This window comes from Anser anser, assembly GCF_964211835.1.
Source record: "Anser anser genome assembly, chromosome: 4".
Taxonomy (NCBI): domain Eukaryota; kingdom Metazoa; phylum Chordata; class Aves; order Anseriformes; family Anatidae; genus Anser; species Anser anser.
The window spans coordinates 32498760-32525331 of NC_139724.1; the positions used below are offsets into that span (position 1 = coordinate 32498760).

The 26572-nt window shown below is 37.9% G+C and overlaps 1 protein-coding gene across 1 annotated transcript in view; it reads right to left on the reverse strand.

Moving 5' to 3' along the window:
• Positions 1-23506, reverse strand: part of LOC310898844 (uncharacterized protein) — a 62061-nt gene extending 38555 nt beyond the window's left edge. Inside the window, exons 1-11 of the mRNA XM_083834407.1 lie at positions 23154-23506; positions 22911-23011; positions 22543-22612; positions 21657-21787; positions 20397-20485; positions 17601-17700; positions 16257-16300; positions 15018-15095; positions 6043-6239; positions 2945-3009; positions 1220-1326 (exon numbers count right to left, since the gene is read on the reverse strand). Of these exons, the coding sequence (XP_083690533.1) occupies positions 1220-1326; positions 2945-3009; positions 6043-6239; positions 15018-15095; positions 16257-16300; positions 17601-17700; positions 20397-20485; positions 21657-21787; positions 22543-22612; positions 22911-23011; positions 23154-23316 (1145 nt within the window). The 5' untranslated portion in view covers positions 23317-23506. The remainder of the gene's footprint in view (positions 1-1219; positions 1327-2944; positions 3010-6042; positions 6240-15017; positions 15096-16256; positions 16301-17600; positions 17701-20396; positions 20486-21656; positions 21788-22542; positions 22613-22910; positions 23012-23153) is intronic.
• Between the last annotated feature and the right edge of the window lie 3066 nt (positions 23507-26572).

The window sequence follows — 26572 nt, forward strand, 5'->3', positions numbered from 1 at the left end:
CAGGACAGCACAACAAGCAGGTTGAATTTTCTAGAGCTCACAGTGGCAGCAGCACCACAATCTGTTTCAATCCAACAAAAGATGTGTGTAGTCCCATCTAAAATGGTGTCCAAGAGTAAACATGAAAGTTTCAAAAAAGGATATATGCTATTGTGTGTTTTTAGAATACAATCTAGATGTATTATATTCTGTATTCCCCCTCCAATTTCCCCCTACCCCAACTTCCAAATATTTGAGTCACAGTGTCTTTGTATTTAACAACTCTTGAAGGTTCTTCCACCCCCCATCTTCTCATCAGTTTTCTCAGTAGCTTTTGGAGATGTACCATTTTAGCATCCACAGCCCTCTGAAGAAAGGGATTTCAGGGCTTAATTACAAATTCTGCATCAGCCTGCTCTCATCTGCTATGTCTCTTGAGGGAAATCACACAGCTCCTCTCTCATCATGGCACTGTACACGGGCATATAAGCATTCTGTTACTCCAAGTCCACAAATAAGCTTGCATTTCTGAGAGGTGTCTAGCCTACATGGCTTGTTCCACAGGTCTATAATACAATGGAGGAGAAGTCTAAAACATTGCTGAAAGAAATAGCTCACATAACTAGAAAGTTTGTGTGCTATGGGAATAAATACTTAGAGACTTCTGTGAGGACATGGAATTATATTTAAGAGGAATCCCTCCTCCAAATGTACTGACATATACTAACAATATGATTAAAGGTTTATTATGCTGTCTTTGAAAATTATTCAGGCAAACAAAATAATTAGTCTCATTTTACAAGGCACTAGGATATTTTGTTTCAAACAAACTTGGTAAACTGCCTATATTATTAGCATCAAGACTTTTGATAAGTTCTGTGAGGGGAAAAAAAAAAATATCAATGAAACTTACCTTCATGTAGGTTTCTCACTGGCATCTAATAAATTTTAGTCTAAACCATAGCTTTTCAATATAAATTTGGGTCTCCCTCCACTATCCAGCTGTCTATTTTTGAACAGTTTTTGACAACTTTTCCCCCCTCTGTCAAGTAAAGTATAGTTACAAGTTGTTTAGGAAACCTGTTGTCAGACTGTTCATGTCTTGAAATGTCCTCCTAACTGGAAGATTATAATTTTCTATGGTTCTTACGAGGTTAATGATTAGCATCAGGTCACTGTTCTATTTTCATTATTTCTGAAGTCAAAAAGTCAAAACCCCTTACCAGCCTCAAATACTAACCTTTTGAGAATACTTTCTGCAGTAAGTTTTCCTTTTTGTACTGCCTTTGGACCTCCCACAGGACAGACAGCAGTAGCTCTGAAACCATCAAGGTAAGTGGCACTTACCTAACGATAGAGGGATTACAGAATTATATAGGAGACAATATTGATATACTATAAATGGCCTCTGACAATTATTTTCCTTATGCTCTCGGAGTGGAATAATAAGAAACAATCATCAGGAAACTTGTTCTATTATTTAAAATTCAGAATGGTATTAGAGGAAGATTCAGATTTGCAAAACTGTAAAACTGAAAACTAAAGGAAGACTTCTAAAGTAGGTGTGCAAAGCATTATGTCCATTTGTCACTACACGCCTATTAACAGTTTCAAAAAAATTGAAACATTTCACAGTAAGTCTAACTTGCATATTTTAGAATATTACAACATTCAATGTATTAAATATGAGATATATTCAAAATGATTCCTGAACAGATATATTTAAAATTACCTACATAAGAGATGATAATAAAATAATAAAAACTTACTTCACTGCTATATAAAAAAAACTCTCATTCTGCTTATTTACTTTACTCCATTTCATGGTTCATTAGCTCAAAGTATCAAGTCTCAATTATTTCCTTTAGTTGTACAAAAGTACACAAGTGTAAAGTCAAAAACAAAAACTACAGGTGGATAAGGCTGCTGAACAAGACAGTTGCTGACGTTTGCTGAGCAGAAGCAAAAAAGTCTTGCTTCAAACTGCATGCTCAAACCAAGGAAGAAAAGTATTTCCTGCTTAATTATCTGCAATGCTAAAAATGCTTTGTCAATATGTTCCAGCTACAGCACCTGCAGGGAGTTCTATGCTAACTTTACAATTTGCCAAAACTAAACCTTCTTTGGTGATACTATCCTTGAAATATTTTATTTTTTAAAAACTGATACTCTATCTTAAATAAAATGGATTTTAAAAGTGTCACAATTATTTTAAAATGCAGTAAACGTTTTTCTTTAAGTTATACACATATCATATTACTCAAATAAGTACTGGTAGATCTGCATAATTCACTACTTAAGTTAACTCACTTTTGATATGGCTATGCTAAGCAGTTAATTGCTGAACTCTGCCTTGCTCCTGTAAAAGTCAGATTTACTATTAGCTTAAACAGGAAAAGGATCCAGCCCCCTACCAGTACACTGCCAGAAGTGTACTATCTTAGAATTCATTCAAGAAATGGAGACCACTAGGAAAAAAATAATCTAGTAGCAAATATAAAACTTTGCACTTTTATTAGGAGTGCAGGTTTCTTTCAACAGATATTTCAGGAAACTATACAATCAATTATCTATCTCAATTATTTTCTCTCTTCACATAAATCCCGTTATTTAACTTTTATGTGCTAGGTGGTTTTCAAATTTCATAATGAAATGGAGTATGATTGGTATGCCAGTACAAAATTCACTAAGTATTATGAAAGTGACAGTGTGCTAACAGATTCATTATTATTGTAAGAGAACCATTTCCGCCTTCTCTGACTATTTTTGGATTTACCTGTTATACAAATAAACATGATTTTAAGAATCAAATAAGGTTTGTTTGGTCTTTAGCTTTCTGTTACCCCTCTGCCCACTCCAGCTGATTATGAAGATTTTAAAGTGGCAACAGTTTTTTTGCAGAAAAATATTAAGCATTTTCTCCTAAGTAATAAAACATTTTACACTCCATAGTAAGAGTTAATACCTTATAAAACGTTGAAGGAGGTGATCCTTTTGCTCCGTGAACTTTCACTGCCCCACCTTCAAAACCTACAGCGGTTAAAAATCAATACTTTAGCTTCTTCAGTATAACTTCAAAGACAATCTTTTATGATACATGTTAATCAAATGCACTTAAAAATAGTAATTGATAGCTGTACTGCCACAGAAGAGAATCTTTTACATAACAGTCCTCCTTGACTTAGAAACACAAGCAGCAGACTGGTGACTAAATTTATGACTTCAATGAGCCTTTTAACAAAATGCTTGAAATGTTTATTTGTGTACTTAAAAATACTTGACACAGAATGTAGCCTTAGAACTACAGTAGAAAATAGTTATTTTCCACTTAACAACCAGTTATCGCACACACACAGCACACATTTACTGTATCTTGCTGGAGTGGACTGCAGTACCTTGCTTGGCAAAGAAACAAAACAAGAAGGATGAGAAACCTGTGACAGCTTCTTTACTGATAGCTTAGAAAAGAGTGGAATAATTTAACATGAGCCTCCTTGTTGATAACAGAAACAGAACAGAGTGAGTGTGTGCACCAGGGCGACTACCGTGTTCAGTATTAGGTATATTAATGCCAAGAATAAAGTGGAAAAAACACTGCCATGTCATCAGGTTCGAGTTTGAACTGGACAAAAATCAATAGGTGCAATCTCTTGAAAATTAGCAGCACAGGATCAACACCTCGCCAAACAAACAATTATACTGTAGTTCACCTGCAGCTAATCTGTGATCGCAAATATTTACAAGTTTAAAGCTTTACACAAGTACTCTGAAGAGATTAAAACAGCAGTTCCTTCAGAACATATTTGAAAAGTGAATCAGACTGACAAATTTTATGTATCACTCGTAAATAACATCATCACTCTCTCCACCAGGTTGACATAAGGTTAGCTTGACTCTGTCAATACAGAACAATATCCCTACAGACAGAGTAAAAATCTGGAAGAGTTTCATATGCCTGATTAAGGAGTAATACAAACATAAAACTCACAAAACAAAATGCATGACATCCATTGACCAAAAGAAAACAGAAGCACCTCTCAGTGCAAACATTGCAACTAACCCAGCAGGACAATAAAATTGGCAATGTAAACAGCAAAAACAGATAGCATGCCCTGTTTTTACTGGTGTACGTGTCAAAGCACTTCAAACTACAAATATTTAAGAAATTTGTCTTTTTTCCATCTGCTATATTTCTAGGAGGACTAACTGAAAGTTCATGTGAAAGTTCATTTTAAGTTCAAACATGTCATATCGGGTCATTTGCAAGCTAAAAGTTCACAGGAAGGTTAGGGTTCTCTTCCCACCCACCCCCCTTTAAACAAAGACTAGCAGCTAAGAGGAGCAAGCCAGCCTTATCAGAAAACCATTCTGTTATACTGCATGAGCAGACGGTCCACTGTTCAATTTGACAGGACTTTCATAAAAGTTTTTCTATTTTTTTATTTTTTTTTATTTAAGTTTTACAGAGGTGATCAGCATATTGTCACAGCTTAAGTTCCATGAGAATGAGGAATATATATTATAATACAGGTGCAGTAAAAAAACAAATGTCAAGTAACTGTAGCTAAACATTTTGATAACAGCTTGATAAAAGTTCTTTTTCCCAACTTACAAATCTTTGAGTTGTTTTTGCCGTCCTGTTTTCTTGCTACGCTTTCAAGATCAAACCCAGAACAAACATCATATGTATCTTTAGTTTGTTGGCTGTTCATATGACTGTTTGCAGTTTCGAGGATGGAAAAGAGAATTTCCCAACAGAGGTTCTCTAGTGTATATCATGTACCTAAGCAAGCTTCTACCACTTAAGATGATGCAATTAAATATGTCTAGGAAAACCACCATTATCAAATAATGCTCTGAAAGACATGGCTATCCATTGTTAAATTCCAAATGACATACAAAAGAAAATGTATAAAAATACACCTTTTTGAGCAAATAAACTGCTGTTAAAGTTTACAAAATAGCGAAGTCATAGTGGAGCTGCCTCAATGTTACTCATAAAGAAAACAGTTTAAAAACTTAGTAGATATTAGTCATGCATTAAAAGTGAAGCAAAAAGAACAATGACAAAAGATTTAGATGAGTCAACCAGCAAGATCATCGAGTGGCTTGGGTTGGAAGGGACCTTAAATATTGCACAGCTCCACCCACCCTGCCATGGGCAGGGACACCTCGCACCAGACCAGGTTGCCCAGGACCCCATCCAGCCTAGCCTTGAACACCTCCGGGAATGGGTCATCTACAGCTTGTCTGCGCAACCTGTTCCAGTGCCTCACCACCCTCTGAGTGAGGAATTTCCTCCGAACCTCTAATCTAAATCTCCCCTCTTTTACTGTAAAGCAATTCCTATCATTGTCTGCCTAAGCACTGTCCACCAGAACCCCCAAGTCCTTCTCTGCAGAGCTGCCCTCAATGAGTTCTCCTCCCAGTCTGTACTCTTGTCTGGAATTGCCCCTACCCAGGTGCAGCATCTTGTACTAGGACCTGTTGAACCTCATCAAGTTTGTGTGAGCCCACTGCTCAAGCTTGTCCAGGTCGCTTTGGATGGCATCCCTACCTTCTGTTGTATTGACTGCACCACTCAGCTTGGGGTCATCTGCAAACCTGCTGAGGGTGCACTCAATCCCACTGTCTGTGTCGCTAATAAAGACTTTAAACAGTACCAGCACCAAGACAGATCCCTGAGGGATGCCACAGGTCACTGGCCTCCACCTCAACATAGAGCTATCGAGCACAACTCTCTGGGTGCAGCCTTCAAGCCCATTCCTTAACCACTGAATGGTCCACCCTTCATATCCATCTCTCTACAATTTGGCGATCAGGATGTCATGTGGGATCATGTCAAAGGCCTTACAGAAGTCCAGATAAATGAAAGTATGGTTAAAATTCTTAAAACAATTTCTAACAAAATTTCTCAGAAAAAAAATCATTTATTACAGCATCATGCTTTGAGAACTCAACAAGAAATATGCAGAAAAAAACAACCATGGAAACTGAAGTAACAGCTTTAGTTTGATAACCTATTTCATTGGCACAGATCTCTTAACATGTAAGCGGACTAACCTGGAATTTCAGTGATGGAAACTTCAGAAAAGTCACATGTGACATCTGGTAAAAGATAGCGCTGAGGATTGCCCACTTCATACACCAACTGTTCAGCCACAGTGCCAAATGAGATTAGCCCCCCTGTGTCCGGTGGTTTGGAAATAATAAAGTCTCCTTCAGAGGAGCACTCTACAATGGGAAAGCCTATGTTATGCCTGTAACATTAAAAACATTGAAAACAAACCATAAATATGAAGGGAAAGTGGAAATAAAAGAGTAAGACACAACAGAATTTTATGGTAATGAATAATTAAATAAAATTGATTAAGAGTTAGAACATAGCTGGTTCTTTTCTTAGAAACATGCACAAGAAAATACACTGAATCAGGTAACCAAAATAATGAGAGGATGCATTTTATTGCCTGGCAAAGGAGTGCACAACATCAGATACCAACAGCAAACAGACAGGAGCAGAGAAGGACACTAATGGAATTAATAAAAGTAGAGTAGAGTCTGAGAGAATTAGAGAACTATGATTAAGAAGGTAAATTCAGAAGAAAAACATAACTGCTAATTCTAGCCTAATTTGCTACAGCAATACATACAGCATTGATAGTGTAGACATGTAAATGCATCCTGCGGTCTGGATTCATAAAAAGGATATCAAAGCGGGAAGAACAAACTGTGCTGGAAGTCTCAGATAAGAAGAGAAGTAGGAAACAAATCACTTATGTTAAGACAATTTCCCATTTATGATAAGTTATACGTACAAGAGTTATAATCAGAAAACAGAAGAATACATGAAAGTAAGAGCTCTAGCTCAAAACAATAATAAGAGCAAGAATTAAGAGCAAAATTATGAAGCATAACAAAAATAAAAGCAGTAAGACAGAAAATTACAGAATCGTTTGTAAATTAAAACACTCCTCCTAATCATATTCTCTCTATGATCAAATAACTCAGAGTAAGATGTTCATGCTGGTTGTTACAGTAGTAGGGTAGGATTTTCAAGGTTTTGTGGAAGATATCTAGGTATCTGCTTTCCAAGTTAAAAGGTTTTTATCCACAGATAATTTCTTTAAGCAGAAGCAACAAGTTAAAAATCAAGAAGCACCAAAAAATTAAAGCAGAGTCTTTATGCTCTCATAAAAAGGCTACCTGGCTCGCTGCTCTCTCAGAAGTTGGAAATTTGTGGAAATGAAGCAAATGAGTGAGAAAAAGAACACAGATAGGAGATAGAGGAGATACAGCCCCTTGTAAAAGCAGAACTGTTCTAAAAAGGAGCTAATAAAAAGGTGCTCAACATCACCATTCCCAAAATCAATGATCTTCAGGTCATTCATACACACAAAATCTGTTCATCCCTGAAATTAATTACTCCTGGGTGCTAAAGGGAACCATGTGCTGAACATACAACCAAATTGGTTATTAACAAAGCTTAGATGACCATAGTTTGCATAACATAAATGCACAAAGTTTTAAAAGGAAGTAAGCAAAGAAACCAGTGAACTCTTAAATGACATTAGCAAAAGTTCATGGGAGTTTGAACAGATTCCTTATCATTGGGAAGCTTAAAACTTAATCCTTTTTTTAAATAATGGAGTTAAGAGAGAAGCTCTGTTACCAGAGATCAGCAACTTTAATGCCGCTAGTATACAAAACTTTGAAACTATGGTAGCTGGAGGACACCTAGAAAAGCCCACCATGAATCAGTAAGGATTATATTTCATTAGTCTGGTCTTTGAAACTATTTAAACAAAACAGAGGGGATAAAAAAATAAAAAGTAAAGACAACACACAACCAACCAAATCCTGTGAATAGAAAGAACTGAATGTATAAAAAATTGTTTATTCTGAACAATTAGTGTAGGAGTTTTTTGTTTGTTTCTTTGGAGGGAAAGAAAAGGGATGAAAGTTGACAGCAACAAGTATGTAACACTTGCCATTTACAAGTGACACAAGAGAAAACTATAACCAAAAAGCCATCTCAATTACTGTACAATAACTTTCAAGACTTATAATAGACTAACATTTGTAACGATCCCAATTTTACAGGTAATGAGAAATTCGGGAAGCAAAGTAACTTGCCTAGTGCTACACAGCAAGATCAGCAACTGAACAAGACTACAATTAAGGAGTTTTTAAATGCTTAGCGCTACGCTTGCATGCTTTTATCCTACTGCCTATTTGTCTTTCTTAAACCAATAGCATCAGGTGCCTTGCCAGCAGGCTGAATGCAGCTTATTTGTATCACTTACCCAGAAGTGTAATCTATCTGGATGGAAGTGATTTTACATTGCAGTCCATCCTACTGCACTGAGAACAGGCGTCCTTGCTACAGCCCACTTTAAGTCATCAGCACAGACAACTCCTGGGACACATGCCTATACCTTCTCCCCAGTGAACTTTGTTTTGAAGGAAAAAGAGGTGAACTGCAGACACTCGATTTTCTAACATTGGTTCTAAACTACTGACTAAACTTCAGATTTACCCTTTACTCTCTAAAGACCTGACCCATTAGCAAACAAAACACAACCAGGAAAAACACATGCATCCTGTATTACTTCATAATAGATGCTAGTAACAATTTACATTAAAGTGTACCTTTTTAAAATAAAAATGTATTTTGTATATTGCCATAAGTCATTACTTAAAAATTAGTATTTAGCTTGGAAACAAACTAGGCTATGTCAAGTGACAGCTATCTAAACCTAGAGTTTGAGCTTCCTAGCTGCAAATTTCTGCGTGGGGTATTCTAGCACATGCTGCACGTACTACCATCGCACCGTCACCTTGATCACTATTTCCACTGAAAGAAGTAACTGACTGATTTACCACTATGCTGAGTGATTATGGACCATGTAACACTCGCTCTGTAGCATGACAACATAAACCAATACAACCCACAGCCAAGTTGTCATCACATCCGAAGTAGCAGAGTGGCCAAACGGCACATTTCAATGACAAAAGGATTGCATCAGTTTAGTGATAGCACCATTTCGGTTAGAAGAGACCTTATAGATCATTTAGTTCTTACTCCCCACCACCCCACTCGACCCCCGCCATGGGCAGGGATAGCTCCCACCAGACCAGGTTGCCCAAAGCCCCATCCAGCCTGGCCTTGAGCACTGCCAGGGATGGGGCATCCACAGCTTCTCTGGGCAACCTGTGCCAGTGCCTCACCACCCTCTTAGTGAAGAATTTCTTCCAAATATATAACCTAAATCTGCCCTCTTTTAGTTTAAAACCATTACCCTGTATCCTATCATTACACTCCCTGACCAAGAGTCCCACCCCAGCTTGCTTGACTGCCCCCGTTATAGGTACTGGAAGAGATAAAGTCCCAAAGTAGGATGGGGCAATATCAAGCTATATAAGTAATTCTGAAACTCCAAAAATTAATTCTAATTAAGTTGTATGATCATGTAATTAACAGAATACAATACCATCAATAAATATGAAAGTACCACTCTCAAGACATTTTGAGCAGATCTTTTAAACAGTTAAAATACAGAAGTAGTAATATACATCAATTTATAAAAGACGATGACAGCATTCTTTATCCAAAATAGGTGTTTCAGGTTGTGGGTTTGGTATCTTACAGTTCAGTTATATGCATTAGTAAACCACAGAACTGAATAAATCCAAGCTAAGATTAATCCTCAGAAACCCCTTCCAAACTGGTGTCAGGTGAGGAGTTAACAGCTAAAGTAGGTCCTCACTGACTCCAGGGGTAACAAAGTCCCCAAACTGTTTTTGTTGTAGAAGCCACCTTCTCATCTACCTACATCTCCAGCTGCTGTCCTACTTGAATAGGAATCAGGGCTCTGAAGTTAAGTCTCTTGTCAGTTCTCTGCCCTGCCAATAATGTATTCTTAGGTCATTTTTTTCCCCCTATGTAAAATACTGTTTTTCTTAATTTCTGGCTCTCAGAAATGTTACACCTTACGGGCACGTTGCAGGTGATTAACAAGAACCATCTACACAGATAACTTGACTTCTCAGTTTACTTGTGGACAATGCACTGTTCAATCTCTGGACAGCTGTGAAGACTGCCTTCCCTCTTGTTTTGCTCAGTATCTTACACAGTTTGCATTAAAAATAAAAAAAGATTAGTACTAGGTCCTGGATGGCTCAAGGGGAATAGGATTGTCTGAGATAAGATGGTTATTTCTTCCCTCATAATTTTATATAAGGTACCAAACCCCTGAAGCATGTCACTACTGGTAGACTGGACAGATTACTAGCAACAAAGGATGGGGCAGCACACTGTGTAACTTTTACTTGCAGAGGAAGATACCGCAAGAAAGAAAACAAAGAACCCACAATGATGCACGTGACACGTAAGTAGACCAGGGGCCAAACAAGCTGTGATATGAACTTTTAGCTTTACAGTTAATGTAGTTTCCTGGGATGTGATTCGACCAACACCATGCTGAGGAAAGCTCTAAGCCACATGTCTCAACTCCCCCGGCACCTATTTGAGCATAATGTTACTGGGCAAAAAGTAGGAAATGCTACCATTTCCAGCAATGTTTTTATAACCCATTCAAAACTTAACGTGCGTCAGGCAAGGTCAGCATGTACTTAGGGATGGGTAAAACATGCATCTCTACCTGTTGGTAACAACACGTTCCTCAAGCTCTGCTGCAATTCCACTTTCAGGTGATGTGATCAATACACTTTGCTATCTCCTCTACCTAGGGTATTCCACAATATACGTACTATGTGAACTCCAAATGCCTAGAGAATTTCAGGCCAGACAGACTGCCTGGCATTTTCAGCTGCCTGGAATAGATAGATGGTATTACAGAGAAAAACGCGTTCCACATTGCCTAACTGGGGACTTGGAACAGAATCCAGCATGCAAATCCCAATCAGCAATCTGGATCCAGCCCTTAAGAGACTACAGCTACTGACTTACCCTTTTGGTCATCCCAGGCCAGAGGATTATGCAGTCTCAACCATTGTACACTCTTGGCTTAGGGCAAAATGTCAGTGTTTACCATCTCCTCAAAATGATTACTCTACTGATCAGCATTAGTTTATTCTCTCCTGCATTTCAAAACAAAACAAAACAACGTACTAGTCACCCACTGGCACTAAATAATAGTAAGAGACAGCAGTGTCTGGGGTTAATGAAAATGAAATACAGAGCCGTGCATTATCAACATACTTCTGGCATCACAGTCCATTTTGACTCTCTGCATGAATCCCCTACTTGGGGCTGTGCACTGGATATTAAATAGGGAGCGGTGATGTGTTAAGCACTTCTTTTCTCCATCTAATATATATTACTGCACAAAAAACAGAAAAGGATTAAGTGCTTTTTTGGATAACATTTACCTAAAAATCAGTAACTTAACAGTTGATAGAAGACTAATGAGCACTCTTAATGGGTTTTTGAATTGTCTCTGCTAATCAGAGAATCCACACAAGGAATCAACTCATGCAGCCTCTCTCTCAGTGGAAAACTGAATAGCATCTATCCCCTCTAGCTCTCTCTCTGTTTTCATTAAAACTGGAATAAACCTTTTAGTTTCACAATTCCTGCCTCTAAGTCAAAAACCTAAAGAGATGTACCCAGCACAATTAGAGAAATTCTGCCTTGGACAGCAGAAAAATCAAGCCTAGCTTCTATTAACTAAAGTAACTTGGAGAGTCATGAGCCAGAATAGGCACTTGGCTTGTTTTACACTAAAAATCTACTTTACCAAGACAACAAAGCAGGATTACCTTAAGTTTTAATAGCTAATCATTCCATTGCCACAATATAGCCACATGAACATTCCTTAACTTAATTAAAGCATCCTTTTGCAGTAGGATTAAGTTTCCAGAAGCAGTCTGCACCAAACACTTCAAAAAAAAAAAAAACCTTTAAAAAAGTCTATAGTGGATGAATGAAGTAGGTCGAACCCAGTACCTTAATACTCAAAGGTATGATAATATATACAGGGAGCGTAAGCTCTGACTCGCATGGCTTTACTAAAGACCAAATTAAAGTGCTCTTGTTTACATAGTTAAATCTTTTTACTTATGCGTAAACAATAGTTAAGTTTTATAGGCCTAAAATTTGATAAATTCTTCCCTTTTTTATTTAAAAGAAACGCTCATAATCAGTATTTCTTAGCAGTACACTTAGACCTTTTTCAGCAGCCAAAGAACAGCAACATGGACTACTGGTCTTGGTAACACAAAAAGGAAGATAGTCAAAAAATGACTTGACTCCTAATCATAACCAAACCTACCTTCTGCAATAAAACACGAGGAAACAAGACCGAGATGCCCTCTAGCGTTCAGTCACCAGAAAACAGTATAAATACCGTGGGGGGTATTCTCAAACTCTAGTTAGTGTAAAGGTCCAGTAAATGTTTGCAGAGCTGAATGGTAAGCATTCTTGGCTGCATGAATATATTCATGGTGGTAAGAAATTTGTATGTGAAAGGCACGTTAATGACAACAGAGGTCTGACCTGGCTTTTTCCTCCTGCATTTAATGACTTCATGGGGTTGGTATGGATCTAATACCACATATTATATGATTTATTGAAATAGTTTTACTTTAAAAAGAGCTACATCTTTAAGTCTCTTTAAACTAAGCAGAAGTTATTAATAGAATATAGTCAAGTAACTTCTGCAAACTCTTTCAGAACTCTGTTGACCTACTGGCTATATAAATAATGTTGGAGATAGCAGGTACTACAGGTTTTGATCATTATTGAAACTATGAATTATCATATGATCACATGGATTTGTACACATTGAGAACCGATTCAGATTGCCCAAATAAACAGATAGATCCATATCATCAAGTGTTTTTTTTAAACAAAGTCAGATTATTACTAACTACACTATCAAATGGAAAAGCCAATTATCTGCAAGCCAACAACTTTCATAATATTTCCTCTTCATGTATTCGGACCCAATTATAGCAAACTACTACCGGAAAAAGCTGTATAACAAGTCTTTCTTCTCTCCTCCCAAAACAGACGTGTTAAAAGTCCGTTCTAGTCAGTCTTTTACTCTGCCTCTCCAAATATATAATTTTAAAGCTTACAGGTTATTTTATTTTAACTAGTTTCGGTTTAATTACAAAAAAACATGTTACATCTCTGCCTGTACTTTAAGAATTTCATCAATTAAATTCCTAAGACTTTTTGAAGCTGCAGACCAAAATAGTCACTAGTTTTAAGGTGCTGTAATTAATGCTTCAGTAGCCTTAAACTGAAGGGAAACAAATTGTTATACTAGCACAGACACTATCACGCATGATTTAGAAGTATGCATAGATGGGGATAAGTTGACAGTGCAGTATTAGGTGCTGCCCTCCTACATTTGCTAGCAGCAATTCAAGTTAGCACCATTCAGCTCTAAGTTACATGATTACTATTATTTTAGATAAAGATACCTATTTTTTTTGCATATGCATGTATGTGTGTGTATATATACGTATATATGGGGGGGTGTATATTAGCTATCCATATACAGCATATGCATATTTGCCTGTAAAATTAACTACTCCCACTCCAGTTGCTTATAGCTTAATGCACTCAAACATCCTCTTTTTTTTTTTTTAACCATACAGACATTTTTCATGGAAAAGAAAGTCTTAAATAATACGGAGCTACCAAGTATTTTAATATGAGAAAAGATATTTTTTTTCTTTCTTTCTTTTATAAAGCAAGTTGGGAGTCACAGTTGCAGGAGATTAAGAAGTTTAATGATACTGCATAATAAAACCATTCATGGATAGATCAGAATAGGAATAAAATTAGTACTTACTTTCCAAACTGAACACAACACATTCATCACTACAGACCCTCTCATTTGATTTCCTGTTGAACTCCGCACTGAAGAGTGAGTGCAGTTTGTTCAGGGGCAGTGGCCTAAGAACTGTCTAAACCTGTTTCTTTCCACAAGCATGTGCCTTCCCTGCATTTCAGTGGCACTCAGGAACTAAGAATGCGTCTTTCAGTATCACAATCTGAATCAGAAACTGACAGTAGGAGGAGGAGAAAAAGCTTGGCAGCCCTAGAGAACTGACTTGGTAGAGCGGTGGCTACTTCATGCACCTGGACTACGTGCTGCCTCCTCCTTAGGGAGAACCTGGGACCAGGAACAGGGCCAAATGAAAGACACTCTTTGCTCCTCCATCTCTCCTACTGTTCTTCAGCCTTTCTCTTGATCAAATCAAGCAAGTATTGCCTTTCTCTGATAAAGCACAGGTCAAGATTTTTCCCTTTTATCCCAAGGAAAATGGGAATAAATTGGTACCAGACTCAGTCATTTTGTGCCAAACAGGTTCACTGACTACTATCAAACTACTGTTAAAAAACAAGCTGGTCCAAAGCAGACTACATTAGTCCTTTCTCATGGTAATTCTCAGCAGGCAGAAAGACCTACCTACATGAAGGTCTAATTCAGTAGGTCTGAATGAGACATATGCAACACTTTTTGAAAGGACGGTAATGAATATGCAGACACTGACAGCTCAACACATTTATGAAGACTGGGTCATACAGCAGGAGAGGACTATATAATACAGTTATCCCCGCCAAAGTAAGCTGTGTAAGATTTGTAACTCAACAGTACTCAACTCTGATCTAACTGACAAAATATCACCTAAAATATCTGTATTGTCTTATATGCAATCCTATGTTAAAACAGTAACAAGTCTTTCAAAAGAAAAAAAAGCAGAAGATAAAGAAGGAAACAGAAAAAAATATATATATATAAAAGAAATATCGAAGGGATAAAAATTGTTTCAAATCATCAGCTGCTTAAGTTAACAAAGGAAATCCCCAGCTGACCAGAAAGGAAAACTGAAACAGGGAAAATAAAACTTGAAGAACAAAATTAGGACGGAGCAACAAAGGGTACATATTGCCTCCCCAGAAAGAACAAAGTAGAAACCAATTTTACAAATGCAAAAACAGTAGGAAACCTTATACTTGATCTACTACAAACATACATGCTGATGTCACAGATACCCACCAGTCTGGTACCGCATGCCAGTCAGTGAATATTCCACCAGTACATTGAGCACCACATTCAATCAGATGACCTGCAAGGCTGGGAAAACAGCAAGCATTCAAACAACCAAATATTCTGTAAAACCAAGTATAACAAATCCAGCCTAAAAACAGTACATGTAATAGTACAATGGGAATAAAGCTAAATAAAAGAACATTCTGATTTTTTTTTTTTTTACTCCATAGACATCTGTTTATAAACTTTGTATTAAACGTAAGTAGGGATTCTGAAATATGAGCGAGAATTTCAAGGAGTAGACTTTTACATGAAAAAAACTAGGAGTTTAGTACATAACATCAAAAATCAAGTTTCGTTAGTCATTTCAAGAAGTTTCGATCTAAATTCAGTACAGTACTGTCTGCATTATGTGTAACTAAATATGCAAAGTCCGTTTTTAATCGAGAGGTGTGTCTTCCTTCCAATGTGAAGGACATCATTGAACAGAAGGTATTATGATTTTCAAGTCTTTTATTGGAATATTCCATAAATGTGCAATAGAATTACAGGCAAAATCCTGATCTCTCTAAATTGGTTACACGTTTCTACTGCAGTTCAGTGGAGTGGGAGTTTCTTTCCACATTTTTTCCCCTCAAGCATTGGAAGGTCCAAGAACACTACTACTAAGTGCACTTGGCTTACTTAAGTAGTCACTCATTTTTATGGACTTCAGTGCAGTAAGATGATGCAGAAAGTTAAATTAGGTGCCAGAAATTAACCCAGTGCTTTCAGCAACAACTTTTCAACCTTATGATTTTCAACTCGGGTTTGCAGATGGGGCTATTCATACTCAGCTTCTGCAAAACCTGACAAGAATGCTGACGTATGACCCAATCTCCTTCTGTATATCTTTGAAGATAGGAGTTGCTCAACTACCCACACTGATGGCCAAACAGAAAAAGCTGGGTATCACTGGTCTGCACCGTAAGATTTCACTTCTTGACACAAAATGGACAGAAAAAGAAAGTGTTAAATAATTCACTGTTTCCTCTCATTTTAAGTTGGTTACAAAAAAATGAACTTTCTTTCAGTTCCAAAGAATATTAAGTGAGCATCAAAAAAAGCACCCAAAACCTTTACTGAAATAACTTCCAAATAAATGAGTTCAGTAACAATATGCAAAATCCCTAAATGATTAAGTTATCATCCTGTCATTATAAGAGATGGAATATTTATTTACCCATTTCTTCTTATATTATTTACCTTCCTGCTGCTAGCAAATCAAATTCATCCCTATTCCAGCCAAACTAGAAGAAAAAATACAAATATATTACTTATATATAAGTCTTACACAGCACAGAAGACTGCTTTGAGTAACAATACATTGGTCGTACTTAACTCCAGAAATCTAAAGAACAATATAATTAATCAGCAAGAGCTGTAGGTGGATTTGAGCTGCTAAACAGTAAATCATTAAAAGAGTTCTGACGTATTTCAGCTTTCCTTCTTTTTAAATACACGCAAACAAATTCTCACAGTCACACCCCCTTCAAAAAAGTTTCAAAATGTAATATACATCTTATTCAAAACTTCCATACACTGGAGGTTTAAAAGTCTAGCACCTTTCATCACGTAAACAAAGCACTGTGATTTTCCAACTTTCGAAGATTATCAGTTCCTGGACTATTACCAGTCATCCTTGTGTTGTTTTCTGTTTAACTACAGGTTATTCTTACCAAGTTCAACACAAAGCAAGAAATAAATCAAAAAACAAAACAAACAAAACAAACCCAATGCCTGTAAGAGAAACCTGTCTTAAACTTTTAAATAGATTAGATGAGGTATCTCTGGTGTAAAAAACACACGCTAAATAAAATAACATAATAGCATTTAATTCATTTAGTTTAATTACACATCAGAATAATTTATAGACATGAAGTCAGAAGAGTGTTAGGTTTTAGAAAGCACATTTTTAACTAGACAGTAATGCATACTCTCACGTATTTTTAAAATATACATCAAAAATAGCTTTCATGTTCCACAGTGTGTGGTCATTCACAAAACGTACAACCTATTCAAACCACATATCCTGCTTGTATTATTTGTTGAAATTCCTGGAATTTGAAACATGTTGCACTGAAACTCAACTTCTTAAAATAAAATTGCTTGCGCATTGAAAAAGACAAGCACATTAGACCACCCAACGACCAACACAACACAAAGTGAGATCTACTACCGCCACCTTGTGGTAATGAAAATACAGTACTTGTTTCTTAACCTTGCACCAAGTTTTAAAGTTGGGAAGGAAAAAAAAAAGTGAAATAGTGATGAAACATGGCAAAATTTCCTCAACTTCATTCACTGAAATTATTTCCATTTTCATTATATTTAAATGACATTTAAGTTCGTAAATATCCCTGCTACAAATGTAGTAGAAGTGAAAGGTGGCAAAGTTTCATGCATATAGATAAAAAAGAAACAAAAATTAAAGAGCTCACCCTTTTTAGCTTAGTATTGACAATTTCTGAAGTAGCAAAAAACGGCTCACAGTGACACCTAAATATTCACTCAGATGTGTTCATCATATTATAATTAACTTGTACTTACAGAATGAATGAGTGGTCCTAACACAATCCCACTATCAACGCATCTGCCAGTAACAACAATATCGGCTCCAAGGTCAAGAGCCCTGCTTATTGGTCTTGCTCTAAAAAGAAAACAGAACAATAACTATTCTAACTTTTTAATGTATCATTTATAAGTCAGTTCTCTGCCACAAACAGGATAAAAATCACTTTAAAATCCTGCACAAAATCAATGAAATCAACTTTAACAACTAATCAGTCACTGTTGCATAAACAATGCGAATTTTGAAAAGGAAGCATCACAATACCCAATCGAATTCATTACATGATTGAAATACTTTCCTTGATGCTCATAGAAAATGTCTTGAATGTAGTGCAATAGAGGGTCACTTATCATCAAAAATAGAAAATACCAAATGTTTTACAGAGAGAAGAATAATCAATCATATTTCATTTGTGGATGAGTATATAATGACCAATAGCAGGGCACCTGCTCTACAAGGTCCTTTACAACCTAAACCATTCTGTGATTACATGTTATTCACAAACAAAGGTTGGTGACTTTGCCCTCCAAACTTAAACCTTTCAGGTCAACCTCAATTAAGTGTTTATAAAACTTGCAATATCAGCCAACTTCAAGTAAAACATTATGCAGTCATTATTTCTGAAGAAACTCAGGCAACAGGTTTTCCAGACTGGTCAGGTAGAAGTTGGCCCAGTCAAAATTAACCAGGCTAGCCTCAGGCAAAAGGAGCCATACTCACTGGTCAAATAATAGATTCCTCCATTTTTTGTGAATTAGACAGCTTGAAAACTCAAACTCGATAAACTGTGTGCCTTTAAAAAATAAACTAAGAACAACATTTTTCTACAGTTTTAATAGACTTAGTCCTGCTTTTGCCAAGGAAAAAAAAAGTGCACAGAAGTTCTTAATGATATAAAGAAATTACATATCAATAAATATATATGTGCTATATATATGCTGTGTATCTCAATATGATATAAATTAAAGGATGCTAGCTAGAGAAACAATCACATACAGAGCATACAGGAACAATGTACACCTCTGGGCATACTGTTAACTAAAAGTTACACCTAAGAAGCACAAACGGGGTTTCTGCTTAGAAATATGCAGGATCATGTTAGACCTGTATAGCTACCTTTAAAAAGCAGTAAATTAAGCAGTTTGCATCTTACTAAAAACTCAATCCATAGAACTCATCTCAATTCAGGAGGGACAGAAGAAATACTTCAGGATCTATACTTCAATGCTAAGTTTTCAGATGTAGTTTATGCACTGAACCAATAATCAACTTTGTGATTTTACCCAATACATCAAGATGTTGACTCCTTTTACAGATATATATATAAATAAATTTCTCACTTGTTTTGTGAGTAAGCATCTGCAGCAGATGCCGTCAAAAGAAAATTAACAGTTTCATAACTTGCATTTTAAGAGGCTAGTTAGTAACTTACACTTGAAGACATCCAAGATTAATGAGCCCATGAAGAAATACCACTTTTATTAGAAAACCAACCTCAAGACTCTGCTCTTCTAGCCTCCATCAATGAAGCAGAGCTAGATATAAAACATTTTTAAAAGGCATCTTTCTCATATTAGTCTGCTTTCATTCTCTCTGCTTTCAGTTGCACTTCCTTAAAATTGTGAATAAATCATGAATCACCAAAACTTTAATTAACACCTTCTCGTAACTATAAACCTTAACCGTTATTTCTTAGATTTAATTTACAGTTAGTTACTCATGATCTGCAAATCTTGCAAGTCAAAGGTTAAGAGAAGGTTTAAAAGAAAATCAAAGAACTACAACAGAAAACACTAAATACAGATTTAAGGACTCATCTATTAAAAGATCCCCATTTTACAGAGAAAAATATACATTAAGTACAGCTATACCCTGCTGTTTTGCACTGATACATTTTTTGGAAGTGCAATACTAATGGTACTAGAGAGAGCACAGCTGTTTTGTTTTTTTTTTATGATGTTTAATGTAAAATAGGAAGACTGCATGCACAGATTTCAGAACTATACAGGAGGATAACATATATGACATGGAAGATGGAAAAGCAAAAACATGATCCCAGGATCATTAATTGGAAGATATGCTTGGCTTTTGTAAACACCTGGTTATTCTCCCATTTTTCAGTTCTCCCCCTTCCATGGACTTTATTGACACTGATTCCCCTTAGGAAGTTGATGGTGACAATGAAAATATAACTGGTCTCAAATAGGCAGCTACAACATCTGTGTTTAGATGTTTATAGGACGTACTTAGTATCATAAAAGAAGCAAGGGAAATCTTTCAGAACAGTGATCTGTCCCAGAAAGCCAGTTTCTGAAATTTCAACAGTATGAACACTGACACGTAGTTCAACACAGTCTAATGCGACCTCCCACAGCATTCAAAGCACGTCATCACAACACCTTAACTCCTCCTACACTACTCTGCCAACGACAATCGTTAACAGATCCACGCACTGGTACTATTAAAATATTATTTACAAACTCTACTTTTAAAAAAAGGATTTTAAAAATTGTCATAATTAAACTATATTGGCTTGAATCAAAACCTGAGGAATCTCAAGTGATGTAATGCTAAAGTCAAAACTGGCAAATTTCTGAAATAAAAATGTATTTACAGGTTACAACAAAGGCATTTTTTGTTTTCCTTATTGCTTGAATCATACAATGGTGAACCTTAAGTACCGAGGTACCACTTGCAAATCAAAACAGAATTTTAACATGTTGACTACATGAAACTTGTTCCATACTAAAAACAACTTGTTAAAAACAACTCACCCAAGATACACATTCATGCTATGAATGCTCTCTGGAAATTGTTTGCCACTCTCTAAATCTGTGATACCAGCTCCTTTTAGGTTTTCTTTCTGTTAGAAAACACAAACGACCAAATATTTTAGAATACCTACTGTAAACCTTTTATTGATATCAGACAATAGATCTATTTCATAACAACTCTAAGAAAATTAATTAGTAACAAATATAAATCAGTTGAATGACTAAAAGTTCTAGATACTTTTAATACTCCTTTTCCAGCACACAGAAAAAGAAGTCAGTCTTCAATGTTGTTCTATTCACAGATGATTAACTACAATGAATGGGTAGTTTAGGCTTTCAAATCATCTTTAATTCCTGTAGGACTGAGTAAATCAAACCCTGCCAACAGAAATGTCTGCCATAACAGCAATGGTGGCACAGCCAGAAAACAAGGTTAATACCAGAGCTCAAGGTGATTAAACTCAGTATGTCAGGTTACCAAGGAGGTATGGGTATAACTTGCAAATAAATTTACTCAGCCTTCATCATTCAGTAGCATGCTAGGCCTGCACAGATTAATAAATCTCACGTTGCAGGTACAGACTGAATTATAATGCAAACCTATCCCCTTTTAACTACCACCAACGTATAAACTGTTTTCACAGTATCTTTGCATGTATGGCAAACATTTTTTTTTTCAGAAACAGACTTTAAAAAAAAAAACAACTTTCTTGTAATGCATAAAGACAGACCAGAAAAGCCATAGTTCATCCTAGATTTCACCAACAAAAAAGTAAACCTTCCATCCTCCCAGTTAAAGCTACCTTCCAGACCATAAACTTAAGAACAGCTACCTGTAAATAGAGCAACAACTTGAAATGCCTGGGAATTACTAAAAAAAGCTGAAAGGAATAAACATTTGAGATGTAACCACACTCCATTTGGATGTAAGATATTTAGCATTCAGGGTTATTTAACTTCGCCAAAAACAATAAGTAACAGCACATCCCATCTTTTCCTGAAGGGAGTACAGACCTTAAATCATATTTAGTTTGCTTAAAGAAGCTAAATAACAGCAGATCCACAGTGTTATAAAATTCACCCCCTTCACATATGAAACATTTAAAAAGTATCAAGAATTGTTTTCATGCATTAAAAAACAAACAAAGTGAAGAAATAGTTTTAAATGCTTTTAACAGTATAAAGATACTGTATACATATGCAAAAAGTAACCACCTATAAGACAGTTTTTACTCCATATAGATTGACAAAGTAAAATACCTCACTCATTAGGTCATCTCCAGCAACAACAGCTATTTTCAAATCAACATCCGCTTTCTTCGCCACCTCCTGAAGGGCAGCTGCACAAGCGAGGGGATTAACTCCACCAGCATTACTGATGACACGAACACCTAAACAAAAGAGATCTAATCAAGTAAAACACTAGAATTACGTTAAACTATGAACCCTATCAAGTCAGTGAAATGAAAGGATCAGGCTAAGCCAAGGAGGAATTGTCTACCGAAAAATAATTGTTACTGATACATTTCACCTACATTCTCCGCAAGTAAGGGGTGGGAAATTGACCACAAAGACAAACCTAACAGAAACTGACAGCATTACAACAGTTCCTACAGATATGACATTTGAGACCAATCACTCAAGGCACCTGTGCTTTCCAAACAACTCCATTTTTACCAGAAATATTCATCTCTATAAATTCCAAACTGTTAGCAAGGTATTGGGTGCTTCAAAGAATTCCCTTCTTCCTCCCAAGCTCAGCAACTTGTAAACGTATACTCACGTAAACAGAAACAATGCAAGTTTTAGGAAAATAAACAAGATTCTAGAGCTGTTTAGGAATGCTGCCAAATTTTTAGATTGCCTTAAAAGTCAGATTTAGATATTTTTAACTAAGATTTACAAAGTGATCTTCCATTCAGAAATTAAAGATATAGTAACAATTATGCAGAGACATATGTATGCTTATATATATATATATATTTCTAATTACAGGCAAACATTTGAAGTCATGATTTGACATTTGGGATTTTTTGCTAACTTTTTAAGCATTACACACAGAAGACGGCAAAACACTGGGGTGAAAAGCACCCATCCAAAGAGCTGAAGGTCATTAACATACACACTCACGTGAAGGGCAGCGTACCTTTCCTGTGAATGTCTTTTATATACGGAGCCATGGCAGTGGAGACAAAATCCGGAGTGTAACCCAAATCCTGAAAGAGTTAAAAGCCATAGCTGTTTGTCATGAGTGAGTCAACCCAAACCCCTTTTATTGGTCAATGGACAAAACAGGGAAGAACAAGTTTTCAAAGCATTTAGTCAGTGCTACAGGAAAAGACTCCAAAATGCCTTTTTACAGCGGGACACTGAAAATACGCGTCCCTCAGATAAAAACAGCAGCTCGCAGGCAAGAAGAGCACAAAAGCAGGCGCCTGGTCTGTTTCAAGCAGCGGATTGGGGTGATTCAGGCTGGGAAAAGAGCTGGGGAGGCAGCTCAGGGCGGCTACTCACGGGGGACCGTGCTCTGGCGGCCGTCAGCAGCGACATGGTGATCTCGGAGAGGTAATCGAAGACGAGGAAATCCAGCTTCCCGCCGTACAGGAGCTGCGGCACTGCCGGGGCAGGGAGGAAGGCGCCGTTACCTCCGCACGGAGGCCACCGGCCCGGGACGGCTGCGGCGCCGTGGCCCAGCGCCCTCCCGCCCGGCTCCCTCCCCGGCTCCCCCCGCCACCCCCGCGGGCAGCCGCCGCCTACCTGCGGCCGCCGTGTCCCCCCAGAAGCCCGAGGCGCAGCCGATGCGCACCGCGGCCCCCGCCGGGGGCTCGCAGCCGCTGCTGCGCCGCCTGCTCCATCGGGGCGGCCGGGCGGCCCGCAGCAGTCGCGGCCCGCGGAGCGCCAGCAGCGCGGCGCAGCTCATGGTGGTGGCGGCGGGCAGGGCTCCGGGCACCGCCCGGCCGCCAGGCCCCGGCCCGCCCCGCGGCCCGCCCCGGCCCGAGGGGCCGGGCTGAGAGAAGCCGGCACCGGGCGGGACCCGGCAGCCGTGGGGGGCAGCCCTGAGGAGAGCAGGGGCAGGGTTGTGGTAGCGGCAGCGGAGAGTCAGGTGGCCCCGTTAGGGGGTTTATGAAGCCCTCTCCCCACACACATTAGGGTTGTCACGGCCTCAAAGTTCCTAGTGCCTATGTATTGGTTAAAAAATAAGACTGTGTGTGTGAGTTCGTATCGCAGTCCTGACAGGAAGGCTGAATTTCTAGCCAGTGACCGTCGGGTAAATCCCACCAAGCCAGCAAATTCAAGGCACAGGGCCCTCAGAGGCTCCCTGCTTAGGGAGAGCCCACGTCATTTCTCCGATACAGCAAGGACTGTGCCCAAATCCAAAAGTTTTGCATGCAAATCTGGTGTAATAACTGCTAGGCCTGTCCTGACACATACGTTTTGGTTCGAGGTGGTGTCGAGTCATCTCTCGCAAATGAAACACTAAGAAAATCCGGGGTCTTTGGAGAAACACCAAAAAATATGTCATGCGGTGAGACATTAACAATTCCAAGTATATAATGAGTTAGGAGGTAGATTTTCTGATGGAAAAAGCCACGTTAAAAGTACTTAATTAAGTACTTTTGAAAACTGTTGATAAAGCATTCAGTTAGTCTAATTTCTAATTGCAATGAGAGATGATGCAGTTGAGATAGAAAATAATCATGCTGTGATCTTAGGATTTGGTTCTTTATTTAGGGAAGTGCTGTGTTTTCCCATTGCAAAAAGGCAGTAAAGTCACATACCACCTAGCACAAATCTACACAAATACATTTTAAAAAAGACAAGATGATGAAACACAAACCAACTGTGAAACAACTGGGGTACAGTACAGGGGTGAGCAGTTAGTCTAGAAGATCTCCAGAGACTCCTTCATTTTTGTAATTCCTTACCTTAGTTATTAGGAAGCACCATCTTCTAATTTTCAAATTTCTCAGTGCCTAAAAGAATGATGAACAATTACTGTCCTAAATTATTAAACAGACAGAAACAAGGAGAGGCCACAGAGAAAGAAAAATTGGTTCCCTACACATAGAGAAGAACTAATTCTTGAGTATTAAAGTATTTAATTATCACATTGAAAACATGAACTAGTAAACATCCAAGTAATCACAACAGGGAAAAAAAAAATCCCTTGTTACGTATCCATAGCTAACTACAGAGAGCTTTTTCCTAATTACGCCAATGTATATTTATTGTAGCTCGTTAAGTAAAGAAATAAAAATACCAGCTTTACAGCAAGAACCAGAAAGACCACTCTGGTACAAAATGCACAGCCATCAATACAGCCGTAAAGCCAAGCACTCTCTGTAGCTATATTTTAGTGTTGTCCATGTGCATTTCAGTACAGAATACATTCAGTAAGATTCCCACATAATTCCAATGTAGCAAGATGTGGGGCTAACCCCTGGTAAGGTCACCCTAGGTTGCAAGTCTCAGACCCTGCAGTGAAATTTAAATGCAATTTACCTTTGTTGAGACTCCGTAATCAACCAGGAGTGAAGGTGCTGCAGTCCTTATTCACTTCTGTCCTTAAACATATGCAAAAAGGAATGCCAGTCACTGACAAACATAATAATTTATAGCCCAAGAATGTCAGTAAAACGGCAAAATCGGTTGGGCCAAGGTTTCACGCTACAGAATCGGATTTCTGGACGGGGACAGGCTGACCCTACTGACCGAAAGGGACCGAGCGCCCTGCGGCCGGTAGATGGCCGTGTCTGCCCGCAAGCAGAGCCGCTCCCTGCCCCGAGGCCTCGGGGGGAGCGGTCTTGTCCAGCCAGCGTCACCCGTCCTGGGGGGCAAATGGGTGCATTTCTTCCCAGATAAACCTTTGTTCACATTTTTTTTGTTCGCACATTTTACCTGTATCAACATACAAATATCCACACGCACATATATTGGTATAACACTCTTGGGATCTAAAAGGTACTTTATTCTTTCAATTTTGTTTCAGGTATTTTTTCTGGCATGGATTTTGGCAGCAACTGGCTCAGTGATGGGCTGGATTGTGCTTTGCCAAAAGACATTTTAAGGCCCTCACGAATGAATACAAGATTACCATTTCATCAAATTTACATATGAATACTTGCACATGTGCTTGAGAGAATTAATATGCAACATATATAAGATACTAAAACCCACCTGTCAATGGTTCTGTCAAAAATATGAGGAAAGGATTTAGGTTGTTTCCATTATTTGAAGTGGTGCATTGGAGAAATGAAGGCCACTGTTCTGTTCCTTTCCCCAGTGAATGTATTTTTTTACTCAGGTTAGACTCATTGGCTGTTTAAAAGGGTTGGTAAGGCTCCAACAAATTATCCGTTTTGTTGATGAGAGTAATTTATACACTCCCTGGATTCTCTTCATTTGATTAGACATGATTTTCTTAAAATCAAGATAAAGTCCATGCGGGTGCAGGTTATGCAGGGTAGTATGAAACTACTTCACCCCACATTACCATCACATGGGGTGTCTTAGTTTTGTCATCCAGAAGCAGTTATATGGTGGCACGTTCCTCACATTGGGAACACAGTTGTATCCAGCTGTGGTGGCATGCGTAGTCCTGGAGACTCTGTTCTTCTGTATAATTAACACAGATGAACAAAACTGCATTTTATTGAGGTTTACTGCAGGTTACTGAGACTGTTGGCAGCTGATGATTCTGTGGAGTAATTGGCACCCTCTAGTTTCAACTGAGCTGTTGTCTATCTGTTTATTAACCCTCAATTGTGCTCCTGCAAACAGTCTGTATCCAGAAGAACATGCTTCAGTTCCACTGGTCTGCTACTTGTTGCCACAAAACCTCTTGGTTTTGTTTTGAAATTGACTCCTACTAGCTTATTTCACTATCCTCTGTTTCTCTCAAGAAAAAACAGTCTGAAAAATCACCCTGTGCCACTTATCATTCTGGGGACCCCAGTCTTAGCCCATCTAAATCACCCCTTTTCCCAACTGATGAGTCTCAGCTGACTCACTGTTCCCCATGCTGAACACCTGTGGCCATATTTGCTGCCCTTCATTGAGCCTTCTCCAGTTTATATATATATATATATATATATATATATATATATATTCCATAGGGACCACCACCAGCACAGTTTTCAAGGCACCAATGAACCAGGTACACACTGGGGTGTGAT